Source organism: Mirounga leonina, unplaced genomic scaffold, assembly GCF_011800145.1.
Source record: "Mirounga leonina isolate KUSES-001 unplaced genomic scaffold, KU_Mleo_1.0 Mir_166, whole genome shotgun sequence".
In the NCBI taxonomy this organism is placed as follows: domain Eukaryota; kingdom Metazoa; phylum Chordata; class Mammalia; order Carnivora; family Phocidae; genus Mirounga; species Mirounga leonina.
In genome coordinates, this window is record NW_023270418.1 from 35,640,015 (window position 1) to 35,667,662 (window position 27,648).

The window sequence follows — 27,648 nt, forward strand, 5'->3', positions numbered from 1 at the left end:
ATTATACACCCGAAACTAATACAACCCTGTATGTTAACTATACCAGTATTTTAAAAAAATCTCTGGGTCAGCCAAACGTTTAAAGTTCCTTCCAAATCTATAGTTTCAGCTCTTCTTGCTTTGTCTCCATTTGTATATTTCAAATTATTTTGTGAGTAGGTAGAGTATGAATAACACATAATGGGAGAGAAGATGTATAGTCCAGTGTAGAACACCTGACAAATATTTAGTGCTCTGCACTGGGTTTCCTCATCTGTAACACAGAACACGGTCAGATGCGGGAGGATTGAAGGCTCCAGCCCATGAACGGTGGTCGCCAAAGTCACACGCTTAATAAGTGATAGTTGAAGTCACAGGAACTTTTGAAACAGGCGCCAACTTGCTACTCAGAGCAGCGCCCCCTCCTGGCTACTGGGCTCCGTCCCCCTCACAGTGGCCCCGTGGTCCACGTCAGGGCTCACCCCTGGTCCCTTCCTTCCCCTCACCCATGATGTCCGCCTGGAAAAGCCCTTCAGGACAGAGGAACTTCTCCTGCCCAAGGGTGATCTCCTGGCCATCGGGCAGCTGATACTTCTGTGCGTAGGAAGGAGAGTCAGCTTTCAGTTTTTCCTTGTCGAAGTCCAAAGCCACATAGCAACATTTTTCTTTTACGTGCCGGATGTACTCCCAGTCACCTACGGGGGAAAGGCAAAGGAGAGGGCATGACCCGAGATGGTTCACAGGAGCAATCTGTCCCCAGGGAGTATCTTCCTGAAGACTCAGCTCCTCGTGGTGGGGACACGGCGGCACGGTCATAAGCCCATTCCTGTGTCCGTCTCAGATCCCAGCACCTCTTGGTCTGTAACGTGTGCTGGGGACCCGGGCTTGTGGACAAGAACGGTAGAGCAGGGATCCTGAACTAAGATGTCAGCATTTGGAAAATGTCTGCATTTTATGTTGATCTCCTACCACGTACGGTGTGTGTTTTTAGGGGGTTGGAAAATCAAACCCAGTCTTGTTATCTATTAAAGTAGGGGCTGCTGTGCATGCCCCCATCCCCACCTGCTGTGAATGTTGGCTGCAAACAGCTCACAGCTGCCCCCTCCTGTGGAGAACCACCCAAGCCAGCCAGGCCCCCTGACCTGGAAACATCTGGAAGGTCACACCCTCCCACCTTCTGGGTGGCTGACCATGGGTTTTAGACCCCGCTATGTCTTTTGGTGTTATGGTTTTATATTTTGTCTGTCATTGCTTTTGAATTTGGATCAGAGCTCCCAGCACCTGCCTGCCTAGAAATCCCCCAGAGTCTTCAGCCCACTGACATCCGACTTCGACCCCCCACCCACTCCACCTAAACGGCTCTGCCTGCATCTGTCCCGTCTTCCTTTTCCCAGAACCCTGCCGCACTCTTCAGTTCCTCCTCGGCTTCTTTCCTTCCAGAAACTGACGTTGTTAGCCACTCCCTGGCTTCTGGGATGTTGGAGATCAGGAGAGTTCCTGATATTTCCCCCTTCCTCACCTACTTTGGTTTTTGGTGAGACAAACCTAGGTTTAAATCCTACCTCTGCCATTTACCAAGCTTGGCTTTAGGCAAATTCACTCTCTTGTAAATCTTCCCTTTCCTCATCTTTTTTTTTTTTTTTTTTAAGATTTTATTTATTCATTTGACAGAGAGAGAGACAGTGAGAGCAGGAACACAAGCAGGGGGAGTGGGAGAGGGAGAAGCAGGCTTCCCGCCGAGCAGGGAGCCCGATGTGGGACTCAATCCCAGGACTCTGGGATCATGACCTGAGCCGAAGGCAGACGCTTAACGACTGAGCCACCCAGGCGCCCTGCTTTCCTCATCTTTAAGAATGGGATTAATCTCCACTCATGGATTGCCGTGCAGATGGGATGAGGTAATGCACATAAGATCTTGCTAAGTGTGAGGTGTCAATAAAATTGACCTGGCTGATACTTCTCACTTCCCCTTGCTTTCTTCTAACTGCTGCTATTCTGAAGGGTTCCATACTTTGTGTGGCTTCGGACACAGACCTCTGGCCTGGGAAGACCAGGAGGTATAATGCAGGACTGTAGGCTTGTTGGGAATGTGTATCATGCAAGTTATATGGCTGGGAATCTAGCCCAGGAAGTGGGTGGAAAGCGGGACAGGCACATCCTCATCTGGAGTCCCTGGGTTCCAGGTGATACACCGGCTAGTCATGTGATGTTGAAGTCACCTACTCCTCCTAAGCCTCTTCCTCTTGCATTGGAGATAAGTGATCCCCTCATGGTGTCATAGCATGAAGCAATGACAGGAAGTATGTGAAGTGTTCGCTCAGCCAAGTGTTTTGCACCAAGTAAGTACTCTGTAAATCTTAACCCATCATCATAGTCATCATATCACCACCATCCTCATCATCACCATCATCCTCATCATCATCACCACCATCACAATCACTAAATGTCCCTAAATATAGATGGAGTTGTCTGTAAAGCTTGAATCAGGTTCAAGTAGCCTTAGCTAAATTGAGGGCTGTAGGTTAAGTAAGCCAAGCAGGGTATTACACCCCAGGGACTGGTCACCTGGCTAAGAATAACAATTTCCTACCTGTGCTCACCAATGAGTGCCCACTATCTGTCAATAGTTGCAGGAGGTACGATGTTAGGTCTTGGCCCGCCATGTCCATCTGGATGGTCGACTGATGCAAAGGACAGCCATCAATGATGGGCACAAAGGATGTCATTCCTTCTCCAGATTCAATAGTTGTTCCTAGACAAGAGAACACACCAGCATCATAATGCAGGGTGCATGACATCCCTTATCAATTGTCAAGTCTGCAGGAAGAGGTGGTGAAGGGGAAATAATTGGAGGGGAAAAAAGGGGCCTGGGGAGCAAACTTTCTTCTGTAGGGGAGTGTGCTAGGATAAAGCCTATCCAGATCAGACCAAGGGCCAACTGTTTTGAACAGGAAACCTGCAAATATTCTTATTAAACCAGACATACAAACATTAGCAGCAGTTGCCAAAGGTAAAAGAGGAAGAAGAATACTCTGCTCTTAACAGCTTTTTTCCTAAAAACCTGTGCATCAGTGCAGGCACTGGGAATCTCTGGGTGGCACTTGAGTTGTCAAAGAGGCCGGATGCTGTGGAGGAGGCATACGTTTTAGCAAAGCAAACCACATCTCTCTGTGCTAGTCCAAAAGTTGTGATGCGATCATGGAAACACAGGCTTCACTTTGTGTGAAATGGTGATTCGTGGAGCCGTCCAGAGCGGATCAGGGGTCTGGCTGGTTGGCTTCTTTCACATGCTTGATCTGGTAACCAAGGACTTCACATTTAAAATGAAGCAAAAATGAGGAGGTCTGACCTCCTCATCTAGCTAAGGTAGGAAACAAAGAGTGGGTCCCCCCATACACACCTGAAACACCTAAAACAAACATACAGGAAACAATAGTTTTCAAGATATTGGACATCAAGCAACAAAGGATGGTCTCAATGGTCCCTGAGAGATAGGACATCACAAGGAAAGAATATGGCAGACCATGATCCCTCACGAACACAGACACAAAACTAACCAGATTTTAGCAAATATATGCAAAGGATAACATGTCATGACCAAATTGATTTTATCTCAGGAATGCAAGGTTGTTCTAACATTCAAAAATCAATTAATGTAATTCACCATGTTAAAGAACTAAAAGAGAAAATTCCACATGATCTTATCAGTAGAGGCAGAAAATGCATTTGACAAAATCCAACATCCATTCATGATTTAAAAAAAAAAACACTGTCATCAAACTAGGAATACAGAATAACCTCCACAAACTGATAGAGGACGTCAGTTAAAAACCTACAGCTAACAATGCACTTCATCATTCAGAGAGACCGAATGATTCCCCACTGAAGTCAGGAACAAGACAAGGATGCCTGCTCCCACCATTTCTATTTAATATTGTGGTGGAGATTTCTAGCGAGAGCAACGAGACAAGAAAAAACAAATAAATAAAAAGCACCCAGTTTGGACGTAAAGAAGTTAAACTATAGACGACATGGTTGCCTAAGTAGAAAATCCTAGCAGCACTAATAAATGAGCTTAGTTAAGGTGCCAGGATACAATATCAGTATACAAAAGCCAATTGTATTTCTATATACTTACACTGAACAATCAGAAATTGAAATAAAGATACCATTTATAATAGAATCAAAATATATGAAATACTTAGAATAAATCCAATGAATGATTTCCACAACTTTTACACTGTGAACTGCAAATCACCACCAAGAAGAAATTAAAACACCCAGGAAATATACCATATTTATTAGTCAGGAGACACAATGTTGTTAAGACGTCAGTTTTCCCCAGATTGATCTATAAATTCAATGAAATTCTGATCAAAACCCAAAGACGCTTTTTTGGTAGAAAGTGACAAAATTATTCTGAAATTTATATGGAAATGCAAAGAACCTGGAATGACCAAAATGTTATTTAAAAAAAAAAAGAGAGAGAGAGACCAAAGGTGTAGCTCTAACATCTTACTTATAAAGACTTATAAAGCTCCAGTAATCAAGACAATGTGGTATCAACCTACAGGTAGACAAATAGATCGATGGGACAGAATACAGAGTATAGAAATAGACCCACACGTATATGGACAACTGGTTTTCCCAAAAATGCATAGAGATCATTCAATGAAGAATGCAGGGTCTTTTCAACAAATAGCATGGGAACAACTGGACATGTATATAAACACTAAAAAAACACTTCATTCATACCATATGCCATACACAAAACTGTATTCCACATGGATCACAGAACTAAGTGTAATACTGAAAATTATAAAACTTCTAGAAGAAGTCATAGCAGAAAAGCCTTGGGTTCAGCGTGTGGTTCTTAGATATTATACCAAAAGCATGATCCACACACACACACAAAAATGGATAAACTGGACTTCATTGAAATTAAAAACTTCTGCTCTTCAAAGCACGTGGTGAAGAAAATGAAAAGCCAAGCCAGAGACTGGGAGCAAATCTTTGCAAAACATATACCTGGTGAGAGACTTGTACTCGGAATGCAAAAAAGAATTCTCAAAACTCAAAGATGAGCAACTCAGGAGCATATGGGTGGTTCAGTCTGTTGAACATCAGACTCTTGATTTCAGCTCAGGTCATGATCTCAGGGTCCCGGGATCAAGCCCCACATTGGGCTCCGCACTCAGCGTGGAGTCTGCTTGTCCTTCTCCCCCCGCCCCCACTTGTGCTCTTTCTCTTTATCTCAAATAAATAAATAAATAAAATCTTTAAAAAAAAAAGGTGAGGAACTCAGTGAAAAATTGGCAAAACATTTGAACAGACACTTCACCAAAGTAGACATAGGGGTGGCAAATTAGCACATAAAGGAATGCTCCCCATCCCTGCTGGTCAGGGACCTACAGGTCAAAACCACAGCGAGATGCCCTGCGCACCTGCTAGAAGAGCTACCATGGAAACGACTGGCCGCCCCACTCTCACGCAGCTGGTGGAATGCAAGCCGGGCATGCAAGCGCGCTAGGAGCTAGTTTGGCGGATTTTTTAAAAAGTTAAAATACTCTTACCATCTGACCCAATCATTTCACTTCTAGGTATTTTTACCCAAGTGAAACGAAAGCGTATGTCCACATAAAGACTTACAGACAAATGTTCACGGCCGCTTTATTTATAATAGCTCCCAACTGGAAAGAACCGAAATGTCCACCCACAGGTGAAAAATCAGCAAAGCACGGTGCATTCACGCAACGGAATACTGCTTGGCGATAAAAAGAAATGAGCTATTGATACCAGCAGTAACATGAATGAGTCTCCAAATAATTATGTTGAGAGGGAAAAAGCCATAGAAAAAAAGAGTACATACCCAACAACATTTATACAAAATTCCAGAGAATGCAAACTCATGTGAGGATAGATTGCAGGGGGGCAGCGTGGGGAGTGGGGGGAAACGTTTAGGAGTATCAGATACGCTCATTATCTTGACTGTGCTGATGGCTGCATGAGGGTATCCACACATCAAAGCTTCTCAAATTGTGTGCCTTAGGCACACTGACTTTGTCATGTACCAGTGACACCTCGATAAAGCTGTTAAGGAACACGGGAAGCCAGTTGCTTATCCTGGAGGTAGGAAAGGGGAGTTAGGAGGAGGGCTGTACTGGTTACATCTTGTAGACCCTTCTCTTCATTTATTATTTGGCAGGGAGGAAGGGGACATGCGTGGGTTCGCGGGGCCTCAAGAGGGCCACTCACCGGAGGTCTGGCCAGACGCGTAGAGAGAAAGGACTCCCTGGTTGGCCAAGTAGAGGGCGGGCACATTGAACGTCTCAAACAGGATCTGTGGAGAAGCAATGGGAAACACTGGCAGCCAGGCCAGTGGACAGAAGAGCAGGTGGCTCTTCCGCTAGTTCTGGGGCACACGGAGCCCATCTGCAGGGGCCCCTGGCTCCCCCAGAGCGCCGGACAACGGGGTCAGGGAGCATGCCACTCTTCATCCCAGCTCTGCCCCAGGAGCTCCGTGACTCTGTTTCCCAGCCTGGAATGCGGGCTCGCATCCTTCCCAGGGACCTTACAGGGCAGACCTAACAGACTGTCACAGGACTGAGGGGATCGCATCATCTTCTGGGCCACCCTGTTACCACGATGGGGATGATGCCGAACTCCCAATGCCTCTGTGAAACCGGCATTGTGTTCTCCACGCTTTTGTTCTTTCTGCTCTTGGAGGATAGGCAGACTTTACACGAATCCCGACACTTGGACTTGGGATGATTTACTTGTTTTATGATACAAACCACGAAAGCTATCAGTTACTATGTGTTACTGCATGCCAGACACTTCGTCCAGACATGGCTTGGTCAAGAACACTATCCTACGTACTGACTGTACACAGGGCAGAAGGCGCAGACAGGGGAGACACATCCTTGTTTTGGCTGCCCATGGCGCCCCCCCGCCGAGGTATGGACATTGTCCGCACCTCGTCCACACGGGAGACCAGCGGACAAGAATGTTAGGGAGCGTCGTCAGGTGGCAGGGGTGGGAGGCCGGGCACTGCCTCCATGAAGGTGGCTGAGCGAGGGAATGATTCTTCTGCAAGATGGTGACACTGGGGTCTACAAGACTTCAAGCTTCTTTTGATGGGGGGACCAACACACAGTCCCTCGGACAACTGAATGGCAAACTGTGTCAGGTACAGCTCTAAGCCTGCCAGACGGGGCCACCGAAGGGTTGTACCTGGGGACAGGGTGACAGCCAGCTGGAGCTGTTGGGGGCATCTTATGGATGGCCAGTGGGGTGGTTAGCTGGGTCTGGAGGGATCCCTGTGGATTGGCTCCCAGGCCTGGGGCTGTCCCTTGTTTGGTACCCAGTTCTGGGGCAAGTAGGGCTGGTGTACCATGGCCCTTGAGTGGGACGGGACCCTAAGGGCAGAGGCTGGGGTGTGGGCTGCTCAAGAAGTGAACCGACTGGCCTCTAGCAAAGACATCAAAACCCAGTGAAGACAGCATTTTAGACAACAGTATTGCACAGAGCTGGGTCCACCCCTGAGTGTGTGACTCGCCTCGAGGGTCACAATGCATGTATCTAGGGGCAGCCATCAGTGGGGGCTTGGGGATTTACCCAAGAGAAGAAAAAACACGTGTTCATGTGAATACCAGTTCACGCCTATTTGCACCAGTCCCCAAGCTGAGACCACCCAGACGTGCATTTGCAACATGACATGTGGCCGGCCAGGTGCCTGGATGCAGGCACCTCCTCGAAGGACAGAGGGGTGGGCACGGCAGTGTCTGTGAGTCTGCGTCACTCTCCGGTGCCCCTGGAATTTGCATCCTGGTGGAGGACGCGGGACGTGGACTCCAGGTGGGAGAACAGCTTTTGTGATCCAACTAGAGACCCCACCCCCTAAAAACACAAAAACAAAAACCAACCTCTGCTCCCCTGGCCTGGCATGAGGCCAGAGGTCACAGAGCTTGGAAGGGTCTTCAGGGATCCTGCGGCCAAACTCCCACCTTACAGATGAGAACACTGAGGCAGCATTTACTGAATGCTCATCAGGCGCTAAGCAAGGTGACCCGCACTTTATGGCATTGACTCATCTCATTTCCGTGACACCCCCCAGCATGGGACCCTTATCATCCTTCTGAGAGGGAAATTAAGACACCACGAGGACAAGGAATCCACCCAAGGTCACACATGCTGGGAGAGCCAGGGCCAGAATCCGGCTCCTCCCTGCACCCTGGGCTGCTCCCCCCACTGGCTTCTCTGCTGGGACCCGGCCCCAGACATCCTGCTAAGGCACAGACTTATTCTGGGAGAAGTCCGCCCTGCACTTCTCAGTCTGTTCCAGCTTCCAGAAGGCTGCCTTCCATCTCCTGCAGAAGCTTCCACCTTTCTCAACCACTCTCTGTGCTGGCCTGTAGCCAGAGGCTCCCCTTCCCTGGGCTACCCACGAGGTTCTACCCACGGGGACCTTGGAAGGAGGTCTGAGGGAGGCGGGAGATGGGATGCCCCTGCTCCCTCCCTGCGGGTCCCTCCAAGGCCACAGCTCCTGGCAGAGGCCCTCTCAGGGCTGCGAACCACCCGTGCCCTGCCAGGTTTAGGGGGCAACAGCTCCCCATTACTGGCCCAGAGCTCTGCACCTTCTCCTATAGCTGTTTTAAAACAGGCTCACCTTCGTATTGTAAGCTCTTCAATAAAGTCTCACCAGAATTGCCCGACATGAGGGTCCCTTTGTTTTCCTGCTGGGATCTCGAAGTAGTTAGGGGGTGAATTCAGAGAGAGCCGGGGCAGAAAGGCAGGCAGGCAGTGGGCCCAGGAGAAGTGGGGAAGGGCTGGAGACAGGCTGTGTGACTGGTGCGATATTTTGTGTGAGGGTTAATTTTAGGTGTCAATTTGACTGGGGCGTGGGGATCCCAGACATTTGGGCAATCATCATTCTGAGGGTGTCTATGAGGGTGCTTTTGGGTAATAGTAACATTTAAATGGATAGATTGAGTAATGCCCATTACCCTTCCCAGGGTGGGTGGGCCTTGTCCAATCAGTTGAAGGAAGATCTGCCTAGAACAAAAGGTTCCAGGTTGCTGACCCACCCTGCAGATCCTGGGACTTGTCAGTCCCCATAATCACATGAACCAATTCCTTAAAGCAGATCTCTTTCTCTGTGTGTGTGTGTGTGTGTGTGTGTGTCCGTCCCGTTGTTCTGATTCTCTGGAGAACCCTAAGACACTTGGGATTGGCACATTCCCCTCGAGTGGAGGACGACCCGCTTCTCTCTTGTCTCCCCAGCTCACTGGGTCCCTGACGGGCACATGCTGTTTTCAGACAGGATACCTGCCATTTCAAGGCCGTGGGCTTTGTGCCCCTGTCCGCGTGGAGCCCAGCTGTGGCCCACTTCTGTGATCTCCCTGTCCATGTGCAGAGGAAGAGTCATCGGCCCCCTCAGGGCTTTGTTTTAAATGAAGCACAGCTCACACCTGTTCTCTGATTGCTGGTGCTCAGTTTCTGGGCCACGGAGCAGGCCTCCTCCTCGTGCAGGTGGTAACGCGGGCTGCTGGCTTGCCCTTTGGGTCACTGCTCACTGCAAGAGACGCCACTGGGTTCCAGGGGCTCTGGGCCAGGTGGTAGAATCTTGCTGCTTGCTTAATTAGTTCATGGATGTCCTCATTCGTTATAACTGGAATCTGGACAGCCAGCGGCAGCCCCTGCAGCCCCCTCCCCACCTGGACCCCCTCCAGCCCTAAGGAAGACTCTGCAGCCTACTGGGGGACACGCTCTTTTCTCCACCACTCTGTCCTTAATGGCCTCTGAGAACCAGTTTGATCCAGTTCAACCTGGTCAATCTGATCCGCACTCACCACCAACTCCTTCCTGGGGGGCAGGTCCAGGGGGAAGTTGGGAGCTCTCGAGTCAGGGTTGGACTTCCAAGCAGGCCCCACATGTAGCAGGACTAAGGATGAGTCTGTGGGGTCAGGTCTTGAGGACCCAGTGGGCCTCCCAGCCACCTGCCCTGTGACTTTAGCCCAACTACTTCTCCTCCTAGACACTCCCATGTCTTCATCTGTGCACAGGGACTTGAATTGTCCTGCCCATAGCCTGGCTGTCAGGCCTAACCAAATAAGCCGCATTAAAAACCTCGCCCCAGGCTGACCCCTTGGTGTGCTCTTCCGTGGTGGTCATGATGCTCACTGCTAACATCAAAGGGGACAGATCTCTGCTGTGTCTGCATCTTGCTCAGCAAAGAGGTGAAGCCCTGAGGGCATCCCCAAGGCCCAAGAGGAGGCCAGAGCAGCCGCCCTCCCCGTGCTCGTTCCCCGACCCTATCGCCCACCACCTGGCCCCTTACCTGTGACATCTTCTCTTTGTTGGATGTTGTGTTTAAAGGTGGTTCAGTCACCATCAGAGGATGCTGCTCTGGGGCGATGCGGAGTGCCTGGTAGAAGGAGTGATGCCAAATCTGTGGTAAGAGAGGGCGATACGGTGACACCGTGAGCCACGGCCGATCTCCTGCAAGGGGGACTGATCCTGTCTACACCGCAAAGTGGCTTGTGCAGTAGCAGATGCAACTGTGTGATTCACTATGTGATTCACAGCAGGAAAGACAGTGTGGCTGCAGACAGGACACAGATCCTCCATTTGTGTACCAGCCTTGAGTCAGGGAGGGGAGCAAACGAAGATGCATGAGGCATAGTCCTCGTCTGATGGGGGGTGGACATGAGCCCTGAGACAGGACAGCAGGGAGCTTGGCACCAGGCGTATGCCAAACAAGCGACTTGACTTTATGAGCTGTTTCCTCATCTGTAAAATGGAGAACCTTCCCTTCCTCCTAGAGGATCATGAGGACATCATCGAGGACCAAATACGACATTTGTAGAAAGCCTCGTGTATTTGTCTCCTGTGGCCACCATGAGTGGCTTAAATTATAGGATTTATTGTCTCCCAGCCCCGGAGACAGGACGTCAGCCAGGCTGGGTCCTCCCAAGGCCTGTCTCCTTTTGTGTGGACGGCCGTGCTCTCCCTGTGTCCTCATGGGGTCGTCCCTGCGTGCGTGTCTGGGTCCTGATGTCCTTTTCTTATAAGGACCCCAGTCAGATCATATAAGATCCAATCCTAGTGACCTTGTTTTACTTTAATTGCGTCTTTTAAGACCCCATCTCCAAATACGGTCACATTGTGAGGTGCTGGGGGTCAGGGCTCCAACATAGGAAATCGGGGGACAAAGTTCAGGCCACAGCACCCAGCAGAGTGCTTGGTGCACAGTACGTGCTCAAGAAGCAATGGTTACTTACTCTGGATAAAGGTCCTGCCTGCCTCTGGGGAGGGAGGCTCCATGGAGAACTGAAAACAAAAGTGAGGGACACACTCCCTGGGGGAAGTTCAGTGGAGGAAGCGTCTCAGGAAACGGGGCACTGGTACAAGACCACGGAAGCACAAAGCAACATGGCGCCCAGCGAACGGCAAAAGCCAGACAGGTGGGCTCGTGGCTGGATGTCCAGCCACTGATGGACAGGAGCAGGGAAGTGGCATGATCAGATGTAGGAGAGGCACTCAGCAGGCCATGTGGGGGTGAACTGGAAGGGCGAGGTAGGAGGGTGGGCACCAAGGGGGAGGATTGTTGCAATGATCCTGGTATCTGTGCAAGAACTGAATCAAGAGCTGGAACCAGCCGAAGACACACTGGAAGTCAGTTCCACTAGGGCTCAGTGACTGGACAGGGGAGGTAAGGGGAGGGTGGAAGCTACAGCCTAGGAGGTAGCCCGGGTCTGGCAAGCTGGTGGGCTACACATTCCAGAGACCTGTCTACACTGCTTCAGTTTCTGCATCCCCTGTGACACACTAATGGAGGGCTACAGCCAGACCCAGAGCCGACACCTCAGCTGTGCAGATAGGAAGAGTGTCTGTGAGGGACACTCCCCCAACCACCCTCTAAGATTGCCCCCAGGGATGCACACCTACTGGCATCCATGCCCAGGGCAGACCTTTCCCACACTGAACCAGGACTGGATCATGCAACCTACAGAGTATGGCAAAAGTGAGGGCATGTGGCTTTCAAGGCTGCATCATAAAGCTGTTGCAGCCTTCATGTTGGCCCCCTTGATTGTTCACTCTGGGGGGGGCTAACCACCATGCCATGAGGACATCCAAATGGCCCCGCAGAAAGTCCCCAAGAAGCACCACCTTCCTGGCCACACGGAGTGCTGCCTTGGAAATGTCTCCTCCAGTCCCGGTCGAGCCTTCAGATGGTATGGCCCCAGCCGACTGACTGCTGCCTCACAAGAGACCCTTAAGCCAGAACCACCCAGCTGAGCCTCTCCCAAATGCCTGACCCACAAAAACTGGCCATCGGTGTTTTAAGCCTCTAAGTTTTGGAGTGGTTCGTTATGCGGCACCGATAATTAATCCATCTTCCTAGGCAGCATGCAAGCTCCAACCATATATGGAGGACCTGATCAGAACCTTCAATTACTAAGACAGGGGCGCCTGGGTGGCTCAGTCATTAGGCATCTGCCTTCGGCTCAGGCCATGGCTGGGATCGAGCCCCACATCGTTCTCCCCGCTCCGCAGGAGGCCTGCTTCTCCCTCTCCCACTCCCCCTGCTTGTGTTCCCTCTCTCACTGTGTCTCTCTCTGTCAAATAAATAAAATCTTAAAAAAAAAAAAATTACTAAGACAGAGTGGTCCAAATAGCCACATTCATTACATCCGTACTGTGCTGGACTAAAGAATTTTATTCTTACAGTAAAATATATATACCATAAAATTGATCAATTTAACCTTTTTAAAAAGCATACCCTTCAGTGGCATTAAGTGCATTCACATTGCTGTGCAACCATCACCGCCTACCCGTCTCCAGAAATTTTTTTATTGCCCTCAACTAGAACTCTGTCCCCCTTAAACACTAACTCCCATTCCCACTCCCCCAGCACCCACCGTCCAATTTCTGTTTCTATGAATCTGCCAGCTAAGGGTGGAATTGTACAGTGTTTGTCCTTTTTTGTGTCTGGCTTATTTCACGGAGCATCCTGTCCTCAAGGTCCAGTCATGTTGTCGCAGGTGTCTGAATGTCATTCCTTTTCAAGGCTGAGTGATAGTCCACCATATGTATACGGCATGTTTTGCTTACCCATCCATCTGCTGATGGGCACCTCGCTTGTTTCCATATCTTGCGAACAATACCGCACTGAACATGGGTGTGCAGATCTCTCTTCCTGTTCTTCTTTTCAGTTCTTTAACCTTTTGAGGAACCACCATGCTGTGTTCCACAGCGACTGCGCCATTTGACGTTCCTGCCAGCCGTGCACGAGGTCCCAAGGCCAACACTTGTCATTTTCTGTTGTTGTTGCTGTTTTTAAATGGCCAACCTAAGGGTGGAGCTGAGTAGGGACTTTTTGTCCATCATTCCTTTAATCCTCACACCAGTGCGATATGCAAGGAAAAATTAGAACCCTTTCTTACAGATAAGGAAACGGAGGGCCAGGGAGGCAGGTTACTTGTCCAAAATGACACAGATAATAAGTCATAAAGACAGGATTCAGGCTCAGGTGTCTGATTCCACAACCCATGTGGTTAGGAACGAGACATGGTGTCTATAGGGACCGAGAGCTAAGAGACGCCCAGAGAGCCCTGGAGGCTGGGGCACCTCCCTCCCCAGGTGCCTGGCCAGCAGGTACGCCACTGAACGCCCCGTGAGCACGTTCCCACACCCACCCCCCGCCCCAGCAAAACCTGAGCCTACCTTCTCCATGTTGTCCCAGTTAGTGATGGTTGCCCGGGAGATGGGATATTGCAGGTTAAGCTCCCCTCGCTTTTTCTGAGCCTCGTCTCCGATGAACCAGTCTTCTTCTTGCATCCCCACCAATGGATTCTGAAAGACACAGGCCAGGACAGATCTGCTCTCAAGAGTGACTCCCCTCCACTCGGCTCCCATGCATTAGTGCATGGTGAGCAGGGACCAGGAGCCGTGATATGCCGCTGGGGGACAATTTCAGGTCACAGCGCCACTGGCAGAGATGGCCTCCTCAAGCTTGTACCCGATTTCAAGATGCTGCTAAGAGGTTTGAGTGAATGATCTGCAAGGTAAGAGAGCTCCCGAGGACACTGGCTTTGTCCACTTTGCAGATGAGTCACCTGAGGGCAAGAAAGAGACAGAGAGGCGGTAGAGGAAGGGAAGGGGTCGGGAGGGGCACCAGCTTCTCCATGTGCTCTGGAAAATCGGCAGGAGGAGGGTCTACAGGTTAATTGAATTTGTGATTCTTTGGGAAGATGGACCTGGCTACTTTCACGGCCCAGGAAACCATTTATTCCGTCATTCAGAAGGGATTCAACGGTTGGGCCGCGTGTAAGTCTGTGTCTACCAAGAAGCCGACACCAACCCAGGATGAAAAGTGTGTGGATTGTATCAGGGAATACACCTGTGTGAAGGAAATGGGGAGGGAGGCTGACGGGGCTGGGATGGACAGCAGGATGGCGTGCAGGTCCGAGCCTGGGCACAGGAGAGAGGGCGGGGGGTGTCCTAGCATGCTGTGCAGGTTGGCATGGCTGCTGGGGACTTTAACCAGTCACTCATGAAAGGAGCCCCACGTTTCCCAGAAATGGGTCTGTTGGGGTGTCCCTGCTGGGCTCATTCATTGGCGAAGAGCTGTCTGTAGGAAGCATGGCCTTGGCGTCGGGCTGCAATTGAGCCCAGCTGTCATGGTGCAATGGATTTCAGAGAAGGGCCCATTCTCGAGGCCGCCACAGCTACGTGCACAAAGCACTATGTGGTGGGCGTTTGTCTTTTAGGCAGAGGGCTTTGGACTGGGGGAGAAGCACGAGCCAGGAAACCCGGGGCAAGCTGCCCGTCTCTGCTGAGCTCCGTCTCCTCTCTGTCCGATGGGAATGACGTCTTCCGTCCCGCGTTCCCCACGACGGTGCTGCCAGGGGAACGAGTCAAGGAGGACGCCGATGGGAATGCATTTCATAACCTGAAAGGACAGGCTGATGCCAAGGACCGTCCATGCTGCCCTGCTTCTGACATTGTCCTGCTCAGCCAAATCCTCGTGTGTGAGGGTGGGGGACAAGGGAGGCCCGCGGGGTGGGGAGGAACAGCGTCGCCCTGCCGGGATGGACCGGGCTCTCGACGGACTGCGGGCCTGCCTCTCTGCGGCCGCAGGGCCTCCCACGAGGGGTCCTGTGGCCAGCCTGCCGCCAGACCAAAGCGCACGGGAGGGGCCGTGGAGCTTGGGAGTCCACGCGGAGCATCCTGTCAGGTGCGGACTCCTCTTAGAGACGGAAACTTACCTCCTGCTGCCCAGGGGCCGGCCCCAAGGCCTGGGAGGGCGGCGGCCGAGGGGCTCTAGGGACCCAAAGCCAGAAAACCCCATGTGCTGAGGTTCAGGCGGGTCATTTTCTGCACTGGACATTCATTGTGGTCCCCGTTTCTATTCTGGTGAGGAATTTGATCTTTCTCACTGTGATTTTATGCTTTATCATGTGTGTGATCTATTTCATATATAATCCTGTACAGTTAACAGGGATTTTTTCCTCCCCTGGGGCCATGGAATGTCCCCGTGGTGCAACATCTAGCTTTTGCCTTATAGGACAAATTACCACTCTCTCGGGACAAGATATGCCATGCCAAGGATTTCAAACAGAGGGACCGAATGTGGGGCTTTGGTTACACAATGTGGGGAGTCTGAACGAGCCAGCAGGGAACACCGAGGTGCCCAGAGAGTAGGACCCCAGGATCGCGGGGTGGAGAACAAGGGGCAGCAGGGAGAGCTCAGAGGAGGCCGCACGGACCTGGAGGAGGGTGCTGCGTGGACGGTGTGGGCGGGTGGGGAGGAGCAGGAGGGTGGGGAGGACTGGGAGCCTGCAGACCCTTGGCACAGCCCACCGATGTGAACAGGGCAAGGACCCAGCAAGGAAGACCCGCCTCCTCCCCCTACCTCCCAATCTGCCCCTAGTGCCCCAGATTCGAGGCATCTGTCGGGGAGCAGTTGATGGGGGTGTCCCAGCCCAAGACTCACAGAGCCAGACAAAGTTGGGGCCTATGGACAACAGGCAGAACCCAGCTATTGTGGGCTGAAGGGTGGCCCCCAAAAGTTGTGTCCACATCTAACCCCTGGAACCTTTGTGGAGGTGACTGTGTTTGGAAATAAGGTCTTTGCAGATGTGGTTAATTTAAAGATACTGAGACAAGAAGATCCTGGATTATTGGGGGGGGGTTAAATCCAGTGACAAGTGTCCTTGTAAGAGTGGGGACAGAGATCGGAAGAGGAGGGACCGCGTGGAGGCCAAGCAGAAGCTGCAGGGGACATGGCCACGAGCCCAGGGGCACCAGGAGCCCCCAGCAGCTGGAGGAGCAGGGAGGACCCTCCCACCAGCGCCACAGGCCCTGCCCACACCTGGATTGAGGACTTCCAGCCTCTAGAACTGGGACAGAATAAGTTTCTGTTGTTTTAAGCCATCAGCCCGTGGTCACCCGTTACGGCCATCCCAGGACACTCACACTCATCGTGGTCACCACCCTCAGCATCGTCTCCATCGCCACCTCACTTAAGCGACAGCCAAACATGGCACGTACGCTTTCGTTAACCCCGTTACGTGCAAGAGGAAACTGAGCTCTAGAGGCAACTTGCCCAAAGTCACCCGAGTGCTGAGGCAGGGCCGGTGTTTGGATGACCCACTCTTCAGCACTAAGCTCTGCTATCTCAAAGGAACAGGCCCGTCAGCTAGCCAGGGGGCAGGCACCTGCTGTTACCCACTTGGAGAGGGGCAGGGATGCTCGCTTTCGGCCTCCCAACATGTCACAGGTCGGAATGTCCATCTTAACCCGAGCTGCATGATTAGAAACGCTGCCATTAATTTGCTCCCAGTGATGCAAGGCCCAGGCGTAGGCCCCCTGGGGCCCCGTGATATTTGGGGTTCTCCACATGACCATGCCGCTCCCTGTCATGGATGGGTAAACTCCCCAAGGACAGTGACTCCGCACCGGGGCCTTGAACTCGGCAGGTCCTGCCTCTGTCGCCCGCTCACACAGGGATACGCGCGAGTCACCTCTCGAGCTGTCGCTTCCTCTTCAGGGGCAAGGGCCATTGTGGGATCTACCTCGTGGGGCCGCCAGGCTCATGTCAGCTCAACGAGTTCCCATCCTCATGTGAGCTGAGGGCCTCACAGCTGCTTCAGCTGGGAGAGGCGCGGGGACGTGGCAGGGCCCCCAGGAAGGAGGCGGGCCACCACCTTGCAAAGGCCATGCGGGTCTGGCCAGGGGAGCTGGAGCCAGTCCTATCTGCCGCCCCCAAGGAAGGCCCAGAGGAGGAGCGCAGCATCTGGCCTGCAGACGTAGTGTAGTCTGCACGGGCTTTCTAGAAGAGTGAGTTACCCTAACATCTGGACACAAAAATCTGCATTTCTTAGACACCAAATTGCCATATGAGCCAGCAGTCCCCCTCCTGGGGACACCCCCCAGAGAACAGAGCGGGGGTCCTCAGAAGACACCAGGACGCCCACGCCCACAGCAGCTCTGTGCGCACCCGAGGTCGAAGCCACTCACGTCGTGCCGAAGCTTCCCGAGGATGGTGGGGAACGTGGCCAGGGGGGCCTCTGTGCCCGAAAAGCCCACCTTGCTGAAGCCCGAGCCATAGTCACAGACGAGGGGCACGTTCATCGTGTCGTGTGTGACCCGGACGGGCTGTAGGAGACACAACATGGTTATTCATGCCATTTGCGAGGTGCTCGAGCGAGGGCCAGGGGCCGTGCCGGGCGGGGACACAAGCTCAGCGCTCAAGGCAGTGCAGGTGCTCCCCGAACCTAGAGGGGGTGGGGGGTGCCAGGGTCGAGCACTGTCTGGGTGCCGAGGGCAGGTTTCCATGACCGTGTGTGCATGGCTGCCTGGAGAGGGCGGGCCTGGGGGGCCAGCTCCTGGGCGAAAATGCTCCTGCTAGGACTCGGCCTCTACTGGTTTCTGGCGCGGCCCGTGACTTGCTTCACGGGGGGTCCTCTTTCCCATTCACTGAGCCAGAGGCTTTGGAGGAGCCAGGAGGAGCCAGTGGCCCTGGTGGTCACTGTCGGGCTCCCCCTGTGCCCCCCTTAAATCCCACCTCTCCCGGAGACCCTGCTGGCCTCCTGGCCCCGGGGTGACCCTCATCCCTCCCCTCCCTTTGCTTCCAGACATCTCCTTTATGTCTCTGCAGGTTTGGAAAACATGAGAAAATACAGAGAAGAAAGTCACGATCACCCACAGCCCCACCACCTACAGCTGCCTTGTTATATTTTGAAAATTAGTGCAGATCTATTATATATGATTTTTTAAAAAAAATTAATTACCCTCAGAATAAACCAATCCATTTTCTCTTTTGAATATTGCATTTTAACGAAATCTTTATCATCACAAATGTTTTCGTCCCTTTAAGGCAGTTTTCATTACTTTTCGGGTAGAGAACGTCCGTATACATATATTCATCATGGAAAATAGAGCACACTCTGGGGTGAGATAAAGCACTCCCCAGACCCTACGAGTCACAGATGGCCATTGTGAACGCAGGGTATTTGCCCTTGCAGTCCTTACGAGCCACACAGAGGTCACCTTCTCTTCCGTGCTCTGAGGACAGCTGCATGGCCAGGATTCCAGGGGCAGTGGAGACTTCATGGGGTGTGATTGGCTGTTCTCGTAGACACGACTTCAGGCTTGGGGCCAGATCCTGGATCCTCTCTCAAGGAGTTCCCAATTATAGCAGAAACATATTCGTTGTTTTTTGTTTTTTGTTTTTTTCTCACCATGCACACACGTTACGCCTATTACAGAGGAGACGTTTTATCTGTGGTTTCATATTGGACTTTTTCCTCAACATTTTCCGCATTCCCGAGTCACCGGGTACCACGTGGATGCGTTCTGTGAGTGCAGAGCCCCACGCCAGCCTACTATGATTTAACCATGCCCACCTGGGGAACGCTCCGGGCCCTGGCAGACTGGCCTCCCCTTTCCACGGGACCCCGAGGTCACACCAGCATGAGCACGGTACGAGCAGCTGGCCCCACCCACGCTGTCCACCAGGCGCTCGTCGGTCACACGCCACTGGGGAGCTGGAGGCTGGTGGCTTGGGACGGGGTGCTTGACCTCTCCAAAACCCATGGCAGCAACGGTATTCAAGTGTGGGGTGGTTGCGGAGGGAAAGGGCCCATGAGGAATGTTGCAGGTTAGTGTCCCCCCAAGAGAAGGCATGTTGACGTCCTGACTCCCGGCACCTTTGGAAATAAGGTCCTTACAGGTGTTAAAAGGAGGTCATGCGTAAGGACAGGCCCTCATCCAATGACTGGGGTCTTTTTTAAGAGGAAGAAATTGGACACAGACAGGCGAAGGTCGTGTGGAGACAGAGCAGAGACTGGAGTGATGTGTTCACGAGTCCGGGCACACCCAAAATTGCTGACAACAGCCAGAAGCTGGGAGAGAAACCTGGAGCAGATTTTCCTTCCGCCCCCAGACGTAACCAGCCCTGCCCTCACCTTCGTCTCGGACTGCCAGCCCCCGGGACCAGGACAGAGTGCACTCTTGCTGTTTTGAGCCCCCCAGCATGTGGCGATTTCTTACTGCGGCCACGGGACACTAACAGAAGGGGCCCTCACTGCTGTGAGAAAGGGGCTGCTTCCCCGTCTTTCCGGGCCCTTCTCATCCTCAAGCCGCGGCTGAGACGTGGCCCCCAGCCCAGAGAGGGCTTTCCAGAGTGGTCACTATTAATCCCTTCATTCTGCCTTATTTCTCTTCCCGTCACTTGTTATATACTGTTGGCACGAACACGCTCCTTTTTCATTCCATTGGACACTTTCTTTTAACTTTCGAAGGTTTCAGCTCTGCACACACGCGGCTCAGCAGACAGGCTCCAACGCATGCATTCCTGGGGGTGGCATCCCTCCCTTCTCCCTCCCCTCCCTCGCTTCCTTCCTTTTTCCTTTCAATTTATCTTGTTTTACTCTTCTTGATGAGCTGTTGCTCACCCGCGAGTGGCTAAGCCCCTCAATCCTAAGTCCAAACATAGCTCAGGTAAATGGCGCGGGGGGTGAGGCACCGGTGGGCCTGTGGGACCGGAGAGGCCCCAGGTGCCCCGCAACACGTTGCGGGAGGGAGCTGATGGCAGGCTGGGATCTGGCGCTGCGATCTCTGCAAGTCCCTTCTTGGGGTTTCAACACTTGCAAATTAAAAGTGAGACATATAGAGGACCCAGAGGAATGTGGATCTCCTCGGCATGACCAGCTGAGCCTAGCGGTGGCCGGGGAGCCGATGATGTTCCGGCGAGGGCCAGTCAGTGCACATGCCCGCAGAGCTCACTTAACCAGGAGAGGCGTGCTGAGCTGAGAGTGGGCCCAGTCACAAGCACACAGGCGCTCCGGTCGCGTGGGACCGCGTTGGGCTAAACCCGCGAGCATTTACTGGTGAGCTCGGTTTTCTGTCTGGCGCACATGGACAGTGACACACACCTCACGGGTGTTGAGTTAAGCGAGCACCACGCCTGGTCCACAGGACTTGTTCAACCAACAGTAACAATTATCATTACGTGATCAGTTGTGATCCGGAAATCAATATGCCACCTAAAGCTATTGCACATTAAATTTCTAAACCACGGGCGCCTGGGTGGCTCAGTCGGTTGAGCGACTGCCTTCGGCTCAGGTCATGATCCCAGGGTCCTGGGATCGAGTCCCACATCGGGCTCCCTGCTCTGCGGGGAGCCTGCTTCTCCCTCTCCCCCTTCCCCTGCTTGTGTTCCCTCTCTCGCTTGTGTTCCCTCTCTCTCTGTCAAATAAATAAATAAATTCTTTAATTAAAAAAATAAATAAATAAAAATAAATTTCTAAACCACAATCCCCACAAGCCAGTTTCCTAGGGTGGGATGTTTCATGCGGTCCCCCAGGGAGTATGCGGAGCTGCCAGAGGGGGTCCACCTTCAGCTCAGGCAATGGGGAAGACGTGCTCTTGACCCCGTATCCTGACCCCAGGCCCAGCAGGAGAGTCCAGCCGTTCAAGTGAATGAGCCCTGCATTTCCTTAAATAAAGGTGAAAAGTGGGCAGATCAACTGGGCAGCCTGGAGGGACGGGGCCTGGAGACCAATCAGTGTGGCTCTGATTCCTGAAGGCGACTCTCTGAACAGTTACATCGCTTATAATGTCCAACTCCCTACGACCAGTGATATGGGTTCTGAGCCAAGCCATGGACTTCCTTGATCAAGTCAGACTGATGTGGTATGAACTGCAACGTGGGGCACATCCGTCGGGTGCCCTGGGCCTGACCACCCGCCTCCCTCCACCGTGGACGTAGGAGGAGAGGCTCTTCCTGCCTGTGACCTTGGTGTGCCTGATGGGTCCTTTGTCTGCTTGAGGGGTGTGACCTCAGAGAAGAGCATTCGTGTAAAGGCTTATGTTTTATAAACTGTAAAGTGCCATACACACCTGGACAGTGACCATGATGAGAACATCAAGGACTTAAGCTCAGGATATTTTGAGTAATTTCAGTTTCCCAGATGAGGGAGGATGGGGTGGGTGAGTGTGTGGGGGGGAGTGGTCTAGAACGGAAGATAGGTCAGTTGGCTGAAGTATTTGGAGGGACTTGTGTGAGCCGCAGGATGGATAGACACACAGATGTGCACAGAGATATGCAGATACATGGATAGATGCACAGACAGACATGTGATCATTTCTATCCTCACATTTCTTACACATCTGAGCTCAGACAACCACGTCTTCACCTAGTCCATTTGTTAAAAAGGAATCCACCTCAAGATGGTCCTTACAGAAGAGGAGCAATGGGCCTGCTTCTCTGCACAGTTTCTAGAATCTCAGCTCCCTTTTGTAATAATACATAATTCAGTCCCATACATGCGTATGGGACCCCAACTCAGAACTTTACTTTAGCAGGTGCAGGAGAAGCTCGGCGGAGCCCTCCTTCCTCCCCACCTCCCATGGAGCCGAATCATCCCTGATGCCTAGGGACGGGATTTGTCCTTATGGGAAACAAATAGGATGGGCAGAGTGTGGCTACTGTCTGTTTTTGTTATGAAAACGACCCCAAGCTCCCTGCGGCGGTGTCCCAGTGAGAGGCCACATAGGGCTGGAAGGGACCAGAACAAGCAATGCTTACACACTTCCCGTTAACAATCCTTCCTTTAGTGGGAAATCACCCTGGCTGGCTTCCAAGGTGTCTAACAAGAAGTGGAGAGAAACACATCCCGGATGACTTCACGGGGTTGCGACTGGCTGTTTTCGCAGACACGACTTCAAGCTTGGGGCCAGACCCTGGATCCTCTCTCAAGGAGTTCCCAGCTTATAGCTGCTCTGGGGACCACCACAGCAGAGCTAAGTAGTTGAGACAAAGCCTGAAATGTTTACTATGTGACCACGTATAGAAAAGGTTTGACAACCCCTAGTCAGGACTTAATCCCCTCAACACCATGACAAGAGTTCTCGAAGTGTGGCCCCCAGACTAGCAGCATTTACTTCACTCATTAGAAACACAGTCCTTGGTCCTCACCCCACATCTACGGAATCAGAAATGCTGGGGGTGCAGGCCAGCGATCTCGTTTTAAGAAGCCATCCGGGTGATTCTGATGCCCACTGCTTCAAGATAAGACACCACAGCGCAACCACTTTTGATTCCAGAAGTGGGGTGTGACTGTGGATTCCCCAGCCTAAAAAGCATTTTCGTTATTCTCACCCCCAGCCTCTTGGAAAGCCGTAATTCCCTTATTGCCCTAATTTAATCTGCCCTCAGCAAGATTCGGGACTAGCTCAGAATCACCCAGCAAAACCTGCAGCCCCCAGGAGCCTGACTGAGCAGAGGTGTCACGGGAGTGACCTGGTGGCTGAGGAGACTGAAGTCGAACCTTCCCCGGAACCCTCCGGAATGAACGGACCATTTATAAAAGGCATACAAGAGGGGCGCCTGGGTGGCTCAGTCGTTAAGCACCTGCCTTCGGCTCAGGTCATGGTCCCAGGGTCCTGGAATCAAGCCCCACATCGGGCTCCCTGCTCGGCGGGAAGCCTGCTTCTCCCTCTCCCACTCCCCCTGCTTGTGTTCCCTCTCTCGCTGTATCTCTCTCTGTCAAATAAATAAAATCTTTAAAAAAAAAAAAAAAAGGCATACAAGAGGCTTGGAGTGCTTTCGTGGTACAAAATCAGTCAGAACAAACCCAAGCCCGCATATTTCAGTAACAAAGTCTGCATGAAGTAACCAACTTGTCTCGGTTTGTCTAGATTTTTCCCAGTTTTCACGTCGAAAGAACCAAAGACCCGAGGCTAGTGGTCCCACAGGTCCGAAGGCAGTTCCAGCCAGTGTGGGGAAGTAGGTGAGGTTCCCACCAGCCGGGGGTCCCGGCACATCTGAGCCCCCCAGTGCGTGGGTGTCCCGCCGGATCCAGTACGCCTCAGGGAGTCTTCGGCTCTACGCCACTGCGTTCCTGGACCCCATCTCCACCATCACGCTGTCAGATGTCATGTCTCTCATCTGAACCATGAAGCCTGACTCCCATGCAGGGCTCGATCCCACAGGCCGGAGATCAGATCTGAGCCGAAACCAAGAGTGGGACGTTCAACCAATGGGGCCACCCAGGAGCCGCTGGGGTTAGTTTTTAACCACTATATAGTATTCCAGATTCTTCCGTAGGGTTATATGTTCATTTGAGCCAAGGGGTGTGTTTGATAACAACAGAGGGATGACAAGCTGCCCTATGAGGAGAAAGATGCCCCCTTATCTGGAGGATTTCATGGGGTATGCATGCTGGGGCCAGAGCTGAATTTAGGGGAGACCCCGGTGAGGCTCAGCCCCACCATGTGCCCCTCTCAGCACGCATCCTGTCCCCTAAACAAATGTTGATCGATTATTTAAATAATGTGGCCTGAAGGGTCATCGGCTTGTTCCCCTAGGACGTCGAGCTTCTTGGTCTAGTCCAGAGGACCTCAGGCTGACATTTAAAATGATGTGTTCAGGGGCGCCTGAGTGGCTCTGTCCGTTAAGCACCTGCCTTCGGCTCAGGTCATGATCCCAGGATCGTGGGATCCTGGGCTGCATCATCGGGCTCCCTGCTCCGTGAGGTGTTTGCTTCTCCCTCTCCCTCTGCCCCTCCCCACCACTCATCCTCTCTTTCTCTCTCTCTCAAATAAATAAATAAAATCTTAAAAAAATTTTTTTAAATGACACGTTTATTTGCAGGAGTAATACATGTCAGCCCCACAGCTTTCCAGGGAGTGTAGTGTCAGAAGAAAGCTTCTAGCTCAGGCTCAACCACCCAGGATCCCGGGTCCTGGCCCCAGATCACACATAACCCAACCGGGACGGGGCATGCCTCTGGGACTCTAGATTTTCCCCTTCGTTTCTTCATTTCTTCGTTTCTTCTTTGTTCCTTCGTGCCAAGCAGCCCGATTTCCCGTGTGCCCTGGGTGTCCCCGGGTGGCTGCTCACCAGACCACAGTTCTCACGGATCTGGCTCTCAAGTCCAAGATCCAGAAAGGTAACGGTTTCACGTGCTATCCCTTCTGAAGCGAAGTTCGTATTTTCCGCTTTTCAGTTTAGCCCTAAAACAATACATAGTCACTTGACGAATTTTTTTTTTCAGTTAACATCTTGTTTTATTAAGATAGAAGCGTTTTCAAATATATGTGTGGACGCCTAAGGAAAGTTCCATATACTTAACTGTAAGAAAGAACACTTTATAGACATTGTCTTTCAACTAACATCTTCTTTCATGAAGATAGAAGCATTTTCTTTCTTTCCTTTAATTTAAATTCAATTAGCCAACATACAGTACATCATTAGTTTTTGATGTAATGTCCAACGATTCATTAGCTGCGTATAACACCTACTGCTCATCACATCACTTAGGAATATTTTTAAATTTGTTTTACGTACAGTGGTAAACGGGAGAGGCAGTTTTAATCCAGCTGTATTTAACAAAAAGATCCAGTTCTGGGTCCTGAGAGAGTACAAGGACGTGGTCTCCGTCCTGTAGAAGCCACGAGGCTGTGTAGTGCAGGGGTCCACGTGCTATGGCCCACGGGCCGAAGCTGGCTTCACTCTCTGTTTCAGTAAATAAAGTTTTATTGGGACACAGCCACGCCCCCTTGTTGACATACAGTCTGCGGTTGCTTTCTCACTACGATGGCAGAGTTGGGTAGTTGACAGAGATTCTACCACCCACGAAGCCTAAAGGATTTTCTAGCTGCTCTTTTCAGAAAAAGCTCGCCTGCTCCTGGTTGAGTGGGTCAACAGAGATACCTCAAACAGTGGGCTGCGGTCAGCCTGGAAGGACGCTTCCCATGTGGATGTCGCTGCCCATCGATCCATTCATTCGAAAAATTTGCTGCAGACCTACTGTGTGCCAGCCGTTATTTCTGGCCGGAAAAGATTCCCAGTATTTTCAAATTTGGAGAGCTCTGGAATTTTCAGTTCGGACGAGAGTCGTACCAGTTACCAGCATTTTCCACCCAAGGCAGCTCCTCACTCACTGTTTCAGGGCGTCGACCCCCAAGCCCAGGGTCCAGACCGAAGGTTCGGCCCCCTCCCCGGGCACAGACTCCCCCTCTCTGCTGGCCCCGCCTCCACCACCACAGGCATGTCTGGATGATGCAGGAGGCGAAACTCATCTTCTGTGCAGCGTGTCAGATGGTGAGGTTTCAATTCCGGCCTGGCCCAGTGCCCATAGGAGGGGAGAGGGAAGCACGTATGGGCAAAATCCACCCCATCGAGGGCTTAGGCCTCAAGGGATCCCCTCGCCTCCAGAGGGCTGCCCCGGCCGTCCCTGGCACAAATGGCAAACGCTTGTGAATTTCAAATGTGTCTTTGGGAGGAAATTCCAACGTAGTTTCATTTTCCAGGGGCCACTGCGGTGCGAGCCGCATCTGTCACTGAACCCTAGTGTCCGCATGGGCTTGTTGGTCCGTGTTAGTCATGGTGACAGATGCCCAGCCACGGTCCCAAGTGTCCTGCTGGGAGCCCCCGACTCTGGGACCTGCGCGCACACCTACAGAAATTTCCAATCCCAAATGACTTTAGGGTGAATGGGGCCGCAGAAGTACAAAAGTCATTTGGTTCAGTTCCCACCCGGAAAGAAGTATTTTGGGGGGTTTTTTTGTGTTTTTTTTTTTTTAAGCAACTCCACCCCCAGCATGGAGCCCAGTGTGGGGCTTAAACTCACGACCCTGAGCTCAAGACCTGAGCTCAGATCAAGAGTCGGATGCTTCACTGACGGAGCCACCCAGGGGCCCCAGGAAGTCTTTTTTAAAAGCTGGAGGAAGAAGGTGGAAAGAAGCGTCGGTAGAAAACACAAAACCATTAATTTTCAAACAAGAGAAATGTAACTCCCAAAGTGCACCCAGCTTGGGATTTTCCGAAGCCCTGGGAGCGACCGTCCTCCCTCTTACCTTTGCGTTCCCTGGGAAGAGGTGTGGCGTCTGTGGGCCCGAGTCTCATGGGGTTTTGCGTTTGTTCAGCAGCTGTCGGTTGGGCTCAGTGACATTTTTCTCTTCCTATCGAAAAACGGAGAAGAGTCCAATAGACCTTAATGAAGCAGTGAAGGCATCACGGCCACCCCAGAGCTGCTCAAACAAAGAGCTGCATGAAAGCCAGCACCGTGCTCCCCCACCGGCCTCCCTGCCCCCCTTCACTGAGGAACAGGTGCTCCGCCCAATTGGGCTCCCCGGTCGCCTCCTAGATCACACCATTAACAAACACACAAGTACCTCTTGGGGAAGGTATGAAGCTGCCTGCCTTCTCAGCCGAGGACGCCGGGCCGGTGTCAGGGAAGCTTGCCCTGGCGTCCCAGGCCATCATGACGCACCACAATGGCACTGTGCTGTGATGCGCTCCTGGCCGTGGCCCTGCCCCCGGACAGCAGTCCCAGCCTGACACGGCCCCGCACACCACCTTCGGCTGTTCTGTCCGCCTTCCTATTGTCCCTGCGTCCTCTCCTGGTTGCTCTGCAGCTGGTGGCCTCCGGGAAGCCGTCCTGCCGCAGGACAGCAGGAACCCCAGTCGCCAGCCTGACCCCTAGCAGCCTCCGCCTGGGATGGAGAACCCTGGGAGCTGGACAGAGAGCCTGACTGCTGGGCAGGGGAAGGTGACACGCTGGAGGAGGGCCCAGTGTCCTGGCCTGGACAAGCCAAGGACAGAAGAGGCTGTAGGCCAGCTCTGCGGGCACCCTGATGGAAAGGACTGGGCTGCCCGGGTGCAGACGGGCGCGGGCACGGCCCAGCGTGGAGATCTCAGCGGCGGGGCTGAACTAATGAGGGGGCCAGAACTCCTGGATTCCGTATGTACCTAGAGGCGCGGTGACATTGCTTCTGTCCGTCGGCACAGGGGACACAGTGGGGGTGAGCAGCTTAACAGCCTTGCTTCTGTGTGTTGAGGATCCCGTTGCCATGTCCACAAACACCCCAGATTGGCCCCCTGGCTGCCGACTCCCATCCCCGGGGCCCAGAACCCAAGGGGAGAAGTCCCCCTTCCCTTCCGATTTGCAAGCTCCAAGCGCTGGGGGCTTGGAAACAGAATTCCGTGCCAGACGCTTTCCCCAGGGACCGGAAATTCCAGGAGAGATAAAAGGCCATACACAGGAGCCTGGGGCGGGGGAGAGAACTCACGGCTGGCGGTTACGCGCAGGGGTTCTGGCGCGGGAGGCATGGCTCCCAACCCCGCTCTCACCTCTCGCCACGGCCTGGACA

General features: G+C 52.4%; 1 protein-coding gene across 1 annotated transcript; it reads right to left on the reverse strand.

The window, feature by feature from the left end:
* Window positions 1-386: 386 nt before the first annotated feature.
* On the reverse strand, window positions 387-17,619 carry LOC118016332 (actin-like). Its single transcript, XM_035013762.1, has 6 exons — window positions 17,506-17,619; window positions 13,708-13,836; window positions 10,319-10,429; window positions 6,235-6,319; window positions 2,570-2,731; window positions 387-674 (listed from the first exon to the last, which is right to left on the reverse strand). Exons 1-6 carry the CDS (start codon window positions 17,617-17,619, stop codon window positions 451-453), a joined length of 825 nt encoding a protein of 274 aa, XP_034869653.1. The 3' UTR covers window positions 387-450.
* Window positions 17,620-27,648: the final 10,029 nt, after the last annotated feature.